At 30.8% G+C, this 9,254-nt stretch overlaps 2 protein-coding genes across 2 annotated transcripts; one reads left to right on the forward strand and one right to left on the reverse strand.

Moving 5' to 3' along the window:
- Positions 1–448: 448 nt before the first annotated feature.
- Positions 449–2,987, forward strand: LOC108772848 (DNA primase large subunit). Its single transcript, XM_018538485.1, has 7 exons — positions 449–656; positions 980–1,317; positions 1,395–1,622; positions 1,703–1,840; positions 1,920–2,298; positions 2,402–2,563; positions 2,645–2,987. The coding sequence occupies exons 1-7, from the start codon at positions 503–505 to the stop codon at positions 2,947–2,949; spliced, it is 1,704 nt and encodes a 567-aa protein (XP_018393987.1). The 5' UTR covers positions 449–502; the 3' UTR covers positions 2,950–2,987.
- Positions 2,988–3,550: 563 nt separating this feature from the next.
- Positions 3,551–8,120, reverse strand: Tdh (L-threonine dehydrogenase). The gene is made up of 5 exons (XM_018538476.1): positions 7,955–8,120; positions 6,645–6,908; positions 5,705–5,965; positions 3,972–4,238; positions 3,551–3,711 (listed from the first exon to the last, which is right to left on the reverse strand). Exons 1-5 carry the CDS (start codon positions 8,118–8,120, stop codon positions 3,551–3,553), a joined length of 1,119 nt encoding a protein of 372 aa, XP_018393978.1.
- Positions 8,121–9,254: the final 1,134 nt, after the last annotated feature.

Below are 9,254 nucleotides of genomic sequence, written 5' to 3' on the forward strand. Positions count from 1 at the left end.
TTTTATATTTATTATAATTTTTCAATGTATACTTAATAAACATTTATAAATAAATAAACTTTACAAAGTATATTCAAATATAATCAGAAGATAATTACAGAAAAGAGTATTATAAAACTGAAAAATGTGCGAGAGAAAAGAAATTATGAATAGAACAGCGACGATAAGTAGTTATGAGGCACCATCTAGCGTCTACTAACAAAATTTACTTTTTAGCTGTCGATAAAAAAATATTTAAAAAATTCTCGTTAATATATTTAAATTACACTATTTTTTCAAGAATAAAATGTTTAAGAAAAATAACCAAATGATTAATTCATTTTTTCAAATATTTTTTTTATTTTATTGTGTATGACGTTTGAATCACGTGCCATGTGGCGGGAAGAAAAGGCGGGAAAGCGTCAGTCATCACTGTATCAGCTGGTCAGTATCATGGCGTGGAGTTGCATGTAAGAATGATTTTTGTCTGTTGCCTTGTTTCTTCATATTTCTTAGCTCGAGAATGGATTACAAAGCACGTAGGCGTTACACGGCCGTTGCAGATGTGAATGAGCTCAACAATGATTATCCTCATGATATACAAATATACGATGTGCCGCCGGTCGGTGAAATATCACTGGAAGAGTTTCAAGAACTAGGATTTGACAGGCTGAAAGGTAGCTTATCTTCTGTGCCTTTGTATTGTAGTCAATGATTTTACGTTTTCTTCAGCAAAAAAAACACAGATGACAGTGAATCATTACATTCTTATAGTTTTCTGATGTTAAACAAAGGTGAAATGATTATGGATATTTTTTATTTAATGACACAAATCTACACAAATGTTCTATCTCTGTTACCCATTGAATGTCAAGCAAGATAAAATGATGTTTATGTTGACTTTTGTCACTAAATAAAAAGCTATTCTGCATTACAGTATTTTTTGCTGAAAAACGCCTATTATAATCATGTATTGTAATCACAATCGACTTTGTTGCAGTGTTACGGCTGGTAGAGACAACAAATTGTAGAAGCGATTTGAAAACACAGGAAGATCGCAAAAAAGCCTTCGCCGATTGTTTGAAATCTGATGGATTGAAATACTATTCAAATCTCTTATACGCTGATGGGTCTAATCCACAGTCAGAAGAGCATTCGCAGATCAGGAAAAAGGATCACATATCACATTTTATCTTAAGACTAGTGTATTGCCATGATGTTGAAAAAACTATGTGGTTCCTAAATCAGGAAGTTGAATTCTTCAAATTAAGATTTAGCTCATTAGATAAAAAGGGCATTGAGTATCTGTTAAGTATTAGCAACATGGATTGTATACCTGTATGTTTCGTTATACTTTAATAAGAGATTAAGAGCTAACATGTTATGTTGTAATCTGATCATTAATGTTTCTTAAGATTTCGCAAGATGAAAAATTTGAGCTGAAAGAGGAACTTACTTTGTCATCTGGAAAAGTTACAAATATTGATATTGCAGATGTTTATAAAGTGCCTTTTGAAAAAGTTATTGATTTGATCAAAGGCCGTAAAGTATACCTCAAAGCAGGGATGGCATACATTACTCATATGGATCTAAGTTCTGTGTTTGTTTCTTATTTTAAAGAAAATCTGGTTGCAGGATTAGAGGTAGGATTAGAAAACATAGCCTTTGTTAATTTTAAAGTAAAATTAGATTTAATTCAATTAATATTTTTTGTATTTTGCAGAATGCAAAAATTCTGTACGATAATATATCTGATGACGAAAGATTGACTAAATACTTAACAGGTCTTCCTTCAGCTTTCTCTGGAATGACGCGTGTCGTATGGTCAACTACAACCACACCTATTGATAAACTAAATGATGTAAATTAATTATTATTTTAGTCAAAAACTTAATTTTCTTAAGTTTATCTTAGTAAAATCTATTAAAAAATTTTTATAGTTATCAAAGACATCATATCCATTATGTATGAGAACACTTCACGAAGCACTCAATACCAATAGCCATTTAAAGAATTCAGGGCGTATGCAATATGGATTATTCCTAAAAGGTATAGGTGTGACTTTAGAAGATGCTCTTCGTTTTTGGAGAGATGCATTCTCAAAAAAGGCTGATGGGGTTGTATTTGAAAAAAAATACGCGTACTCTATTAGGCACTATTTCGGTAAAGAGGGAAAGCATACAAATTACACTCCATATGGTTGCCAAAAAGTTATATCTAGCTCTGTTGGACCTGGAGAATATCACGGGTGTCCGTTCAGACATATGGATCGTGATTCGCTTTGCCAAAAATTAACCAGTTTCGGCGTATTCGCCTCTAGTAAGAATTATTAATTTGGTCACTATTGTAAAAAAATCAAGATTGTTCTTTTATATATATATATATTTACATATATATTCAATCTTATATTAATTTATTGTAGATATGACTGAGATATTGGACTTAGCTAAGGATGGACAGTATCACTTAGCATGTGCCAAGTATTTTGAAGTTATGCACAATAAACCGGCAAGTAAACCACTTTTACATCCAAATGCATACTTTGCTGAAAGTCGTGCAATTTTAACCGACGACGACGGTAAAGGTAAGAAAGAAGAAAATTAAAAAAGAATTTTAGTATTCGTAAATAACATTTATGTATGCGTTTATAATATTTTATTTGCAGATGTAGATAATAAAGAAAAGTTCTCTCAAAGTACGGTTGGAACTCCTGGAAGTCTATCATCAAGGAGAAGCGATAAATATTCTACACCTTCTGGAAATACAGAATCTTTTGGAACACCAAAGAGAAATGATAGATATGCTACACCAACGAGAAATAAAGATACAGTCGACACACCTTTGAGCAAAGATCGAAGAATGAGTTATCTGACACCAAAAAGGAATAAAATGACGCCAGTAAACATCGTGGAAATGCTGAACGACGATGATTTTACAGAATTTATAGATGTAGACATGGATCAGAGTTAACAAATAGCGTGCTGTCTTCCTGTATTATAAATCTATTTATATTTTTTGTATTTAATTCACAAAAATCTTCTAAATATTTTTATCCTATTTATCCAATATCCATAATAGTCAAAAATTTTTTAATAAATACTGCTTATATATACATAATACTACTCTTTAGATCTCTAATTTTCATAATCCATAATTTTTAATTATATAAGTATTTACAGAAAAAACATTTTTCAAGTAAGGTTGATTAACTTTTAGCGTAAAATGCAGCTAACAGTGTTATTGTTTTAATAAGGTACCATTTAAAATTTCAAAAATGCTATCCTCCACTCATTTTTGAAAAAATTTTGAACTACATTTAATAAGTTTTTTGTGATTAAAAAACATCTATATTGTTATCTTATTCTTAAAATATATTATACCTTATTTGGGCTATTCTATATAATTTATATATGAAAATATAAATGAATTAATTTTTATTAATAATAAAATTAATTATTAACTTTTTACATTTGAAGAACTACAAGGAGTCGAATGTATTGAATTTATAACGTAGAAGCTCTCAAAGCATTATCGATTGAAAGAAGTCACTTATGTACAATTTTTACACAATTTATACATAGCTGTTGACTTCTTTCAGTCGGTGTTTTGTTAAAAAATTCGTGTTTACATCCTGCACCATTAACTCCACTAGCCTCTGTAAATCGTACTTATGCTGCCATCCCCAATCCCGTCGTGCTTCGCTATCGTCGAAAACTTGCGGCCAGCTTTCCGCTAAAATTAACGGAATAAAATTTCTAATTTATTTACATAATCGAATTATATAGTGTGTGTGCAAAATATTTTTGGCAAAAATAATGCCTCTCTCTCTCTCTTCTCTTTTTTATTTTGTTATCTTAAATTTCATCTCTTAGAAGCTTCGTTTACGCTTCTTCACTCTCTCCCTCTCTCTCTCTCTTTCTCTCTCTCTCTCTTTACATTCGACTTACGCTCTGATTTTTATTTTCGCCAGAGACATTATCGTACATACGTACCGATATGCTGTCGTTTGTCAGGTTTATAAGTAATTTTCAAATCCGGTATGTACTTGAAGAGTTCGTTGAACAATTCTTCAGGTGTGAAGCTCATAGCTGTGACATTGTAAACTCGTCTACGCAGTAATTTTTCAGGTGTATTCAAAAACTGAAAGAGCGCCGACAGACAGTCATCGATATATATCATCGGTAATCTCGTGTGAGGCTCCAAATAACACTCGTATCTTTTGTTTAACAATCCCTCGTGAAACACCGCTACAGCATAATCTGTAGAAGAATAAAGAAAAATAAAGCTTATTGTCAAAGCTCTCAAATGTATGACACATACGTCTTCAAATAGAATGAAAAAATTAAATAAAAAATCTACGGATAGACAAATGTAAATTTCATCTAATGATTATTCTTGGTGAGACTTTTTAATTAATTTAATAATTTATATTTCAGATGGAATCAATTCTTCTTATTATGCACTTTACAATTGATTTGTCTGAACAGATAATTTTTGTGATATAATAATAATGTTTCGATCTTTATTGACTTGCGCAAAATGCAAAAACGAGATGCATGTTTAAATTAAAACATGATGTGTTTGTAGAAACATGTTTTTTATCGACATCAATATATGTTGACAATTTATTACTGAAAAATGAGGAAAAAAAGACAAGGATCGAGACTCGTTATTATTTACCAGTAGTATTGTCCTTGAGAAACGAAACATTCTCCCATTATGTAGTTATCTTAAGCGCGGTTAATGCTCTAGTTCTTCGCAAAAGAGGTAAAAGATATCAATTTTCAGTTATCAGCCTATTCTACATGCGGCATTAAGCGTTCTTTGAGCATGAATATGATTATCTTATTAGAAATTGGAAAACTTAAACACGCAATTCGTTTGAAAAATATTTTATTTTGCTCAGCGAAAAATTAGATCGATTTACTATTTAATATAGATGATTATTTTTCAACAGATAATATTTTATGGCAGCGAATTTTAAAGAAATATCAACAGGTAAATGCATTATTTAAAAAAGCATAATGGAAAAAACGTGATGACTCATATTGCGCGCTAACAACAACGAATTCTATTTTTATAATAAAAAACAAATCGGACTAGAATTATGTATACGTTTCAAACTATATATATAAAATATAAAACATTGCAAAACATGCTTACGCGTTTTTTTGGTCATTCGTATCAATGTAGTAATAACTTTAATCTCGATTTAACTTACTTTTTACCTTTCTCTATTTCGAAGAATTAAAAAAACAGACCAGAGTAAATTACACCGAGATTAAAGTTAATCTATATTGACGTGGACGTCAGTCTTACACTTTGTTAAAAATACTGCTAACTAGTAGTTAAGAATGCATATCAGACATACAGTCTTTGCAAAAAGTGTATCTAGAAATTATACTTTCCGTCTAAAACTGAATTTTTACATACATATGAGACAATAAGAGATAAATATAATGCGTATTTAATAATACAATTTCATTATAGTTAAATAAAAATTTTCTTATTTTATTTTAATTCTTTAAAAAAAAAACATGTCTACTTCTTATTAAAATTATTTTTTATTCAAACTTTAAATCACCGCAAAAATTTGTATTACTTTTAAATATAAATTAAACGTAAAAAAATTTGTAATTTTTTCATAATTTTTTATTTTATTAAAAAGTACTTGTAATACATTTTTAAATGTGCCATCAGGGTAAGGAAAAAGTGACAGTCTCACCTGTGGTACCGCCGCCGGGTGGATCGCTGCTGATTACGCCGGGGAATCGAAGACATCGAAAGTCGAGACCAAAACGATGATGATAATACTCTCCTAAGAGCTCAGCATGGACCTTGCTAACACCGTAAATCGTACGTGGTCGTTGCACCGTGACATTTGGCGTTGGATTCCTCGGCGAGTCGGGACCAAATGCGCCGATTGTCGATGGTATGAAAATTCTCAGCTTATATTGCTTCGCTAATTCGATAACGTTGTGCATTCCTGTTATTTTGCGAGAAAAACAGATAATGAATTATATGCAGCGTAAACAAATATTTACAAAGGTTCTGAATGTTTTTAAAAGAATTATTATACTGCCTTGGCCACAAGTATAAAGCACCTCAACAAATTAACATCAACGTTTAATGTGTTTCGAAAAATAGATTAAAAAACAATTTTAATATATATAAAAGATAATATTTATTTTAATTAATTTTAATATTTTTTTGTATCTCTTTGGCTCTTTATTACCGCTCTTTTTAAGAAAATGCATTAAATTGGGGGTGCTTTGTATACTTACGACCAAGGTTGTTGTAGCTTCGCGCGACTTTCAGCCCAAGGCCCAAGACAGTCTCGATTCTGTCTCTCAAGCATGTTTTCGTAAATTGTGATATCGCGTTTCGACTGCTACTTTGTGTTCGCTTTCTCCCGGACACTTTCTTCCCTTCGTGATCACGACCGCATCATAATTAATATCGTAATGACAAATTCACTCGTCGGCACAACATTCCATTTCACTTTGAACGCAGTTTGCGGAAAACCACGTATGTGTCCTCGCACGAGAGGTTTTGCGTTCTATCAAATATTAAAGAAAAAACAAGAAGTAATAATGATAATGCTAAAGACATGCATTCTTGATCTGTTGACATGATTCAAACCTGGATCATATCGCTTTCCTCACCTTCGATATTGACTCTGACGGCTAACGGTACGTTTTGTTCGCCTACGGCGCTAAGTAGTGCGCTAAAGTGGATGAGCCAGTCGATTCTGTAGTCCACAACTATTTTCTGCAGGCCCTTGAAGTCGAGAATGTCGGCGAAGATGAAAGGTCCATTCTCTAAGCTCTCCTCCGATGGTTTGATAATGTCTGATAGTATGACATTCTCATTACCGTAATTTCGACGTAGCAACTTCGCGCATTCCGTGCCTAATTGTCCGAGACCACCTGAACAAAAATCGTATACGATGTGAGAATGCGCTTATTGTCTTTCTTAATAAAACGTAGATATCAACGTTATCCGTATAGTACTTTTGTATATTCAAAGAACCGCGAAAATGCTTCCTGATGAAATCTTGAACTACGTAGACATGTTGCGAGATCATGCCATTGCATTCACGTATGAAATATCATATCTTAATTCTGATCCGAGTTCTTTTAAAAAATGTACAATCAAATTAAAAATGTATCAAGTGCGACGTGGAAGTATAATGAAAAATAAAATCTGATCCATCTGTCTCGTATGTTTTTTCTATGTTTCCGTTTTTTCTTCTTCACTGAAGTTGAGCCGACTCGCAGCTCAACTTACGTTAAATATTACGTTTATCTGTATATAATTCTCACAAATTCTTATATTTTATGGTTGCTAATGCAGATAGAGTAGCGTGATGCAATCGTTACATTAAAAAAAAATAATTAAAGTATCTTGAAAAATTGTTAAAATAGTTTAATGTGAGAAATATCACTTCAGTCATAGATCGAATCTCATCAATTCCATGACGAGTGTCTAAACCAATTTGATCTCTGAAGTTGTGATAATATTTGTTGCGATAATTAATATATGTAAGGAATGTGTTTGTTAAAGATACATGAAATAAAGTATCATAAGACTGAATATACACAATACACTATAAGTAATGTTAAGCTACTTATTAGTATTAGTATCAGTAAATTGTTACATGTAATTTGTGATATCCTATAGTTCTGTCTATAATTATTTCAAAATGATTTTAGCACGCAATTTGCAGAATTGGACGTGTATATAAATTACACTGAAATACTATTTAAACACTATATTTTAGCTCAGACCCCAAGACTCTTTCGTTTACAATAAATACACAACTTTACATAGTTATGTATTTACGTGCAGCCTTATAACATTTTGTTCTTAATTGTTATATGAAATATACTAATAACGAGAACAAGTTTCAGCGAAAAGAAATGCGAAAGAATTATTTAATTAGCTTGTCAAATATATTATATTAACTATTCACCTGTTATTAATATTCGGGGAGGTTTAGTTGCATTTTCTGTATTGACAGTCCTAGCGTCACCAGATTCCTTGATTATCTTGCGAAGAGGATTAATTGTTACGTGAAAGTCTCTTTGAACATTTCTCGTAATGTAACACGAAAATCGAATAACACTATTGCAAAACATTATTCAAAAAAGTAATGCACCAAGAGTTCCGAAGAAATCAAAGATCGTATTGTTTTGATATTATTTTTCTTATCGGTCTTTCTATTTAATTTTCTACCTAATTTTAAACAATTTTTCTAAACACGATTATTCTAAAAAAATTATATTGGAAAAAGGAAGATATTTTGTTTGTACTATTTAAAAATGTTCAATTGTTCAATTTGTACTATGTAAAAATGTCCACTGTTCAATTTAAATAACTTCATCGAGATGATATATTTATAGAAAATCTAAAAATTTAATCTTTCCCTGTTGGTGGTCGATAAACAACTGGAAGCTCAAGCAATGATTGCACATTATATCACAGCCCATTTTCAAAACCAGTTAGACCACAGATGCTGTCTCACTAGTGTATATAACAAAGGTTCTTTCACACAGAAGAAATATATTACAGAAGACTGTCATACTTATTAAAATAGACAAACTGTATCTCTAATTTATCTCTTAAATGTTATATATATATATACTGAACTATTCTGTCCGTTGCACAAATCCCAAATTGCTTCCCAAATAATTTCCATGACTTCATCACTACTTCTGATGCCAATTTAAAATGCAAAGACGTATCTCTCGCGAAAGAAATACATTTTTTATCAATCGATGTGAAAAAAAGATATTTTCACAAGAATTCTTGAAAAGAATAAACCGTAACATATATATTGCAAATATATAAATAATTATTTCTGTTCATGTCTCATAATCAGTGTGAATGAATCTTTACGAAAAGAACTTTAAATAGTTCTCAATCTTTCTCCATTCTATGCAAACTCGTTTGACAACATAAAAATTATGTTCTTTTGAAGTAGACACCTATTGCATTGAAGTTATACTTGTTTTAATCACAACATTTTATTCATAGTGATATTTATAAACACCGTTAATTCGATTTCATTGACTACTTTGTCATGGCTATATATTTATAGTATTACATATTTTTAATTAATTCAATTTTTAACAATATATAAATATACGACTTGGTATTTTTTATTTTGTACTTTCTTTTTAAATACGTACTATAAATTTTGTATTAAAAAAAATTGAGTTAAAATTCAGATTTATAATTTTTATTGATTTTATTTGCCTATAACAATGCAT

This window comes from Cyphomyrmex costatus, unplaced genomic scaffold, assembly GCF_001594065.2.
Source record: "Cyphomyrmex costatus isolate MS0001 unplaced genomic scaffold, Ccosl1.0 scaffold193, whole genome shotgun sequence".
Classification (NCBI taxonomy): Eukaryota; Metazoa; Arthropoda; class Insecta; order Hymenoptera; family Formicidae; genus Cyphomyrmex; species Cyphomyrmex costatus.

Bases quoted from the DNA above. Each gene is read 5' to 3' on its own strand.
- LOC108772848 (XM_018538485.1), top strand. From the start codon at position 503: ATGGATTACAAAGCACGTAGGCGTTACACGGCCGTTGCAGATGTGAAT. The intron at 1,841-1,919 runs GTAAATTAATTA...AAATTTTTATAG, and splicing joins CTATTGATAAACTAAATGAT to TTATCAAAGACATCATATCC. The intron at 2,299-2,401 runs GTAAGAATTATT...AATTTATTGTAG, and splicing joins TTTCGGCGTATTCGCCTCTA to ATATGACTGAGATATTGGAC.
- Tdh (XM_018538476.1), bottom strand. From the start codon at position 8,120: ATGTTTTGCAATAGTGTTATTCGATTTTCGTGTTACATTACGAGAAAT. The intron at 6,909-7,954 runs GTGAATAGTTAA...ATTTTTGTTCAG, and splicing joins TCCCCGAATATTAATAACAG to GTGGTCTCGGACAATTAGGC. The intron at 3,712-3,971 runs GTACGTATGTAC...CGTTAATTTTAG, and splicing joins TGACAAACGACAGCATATCG to CGGAAAGCTGGCCGCAAGTT.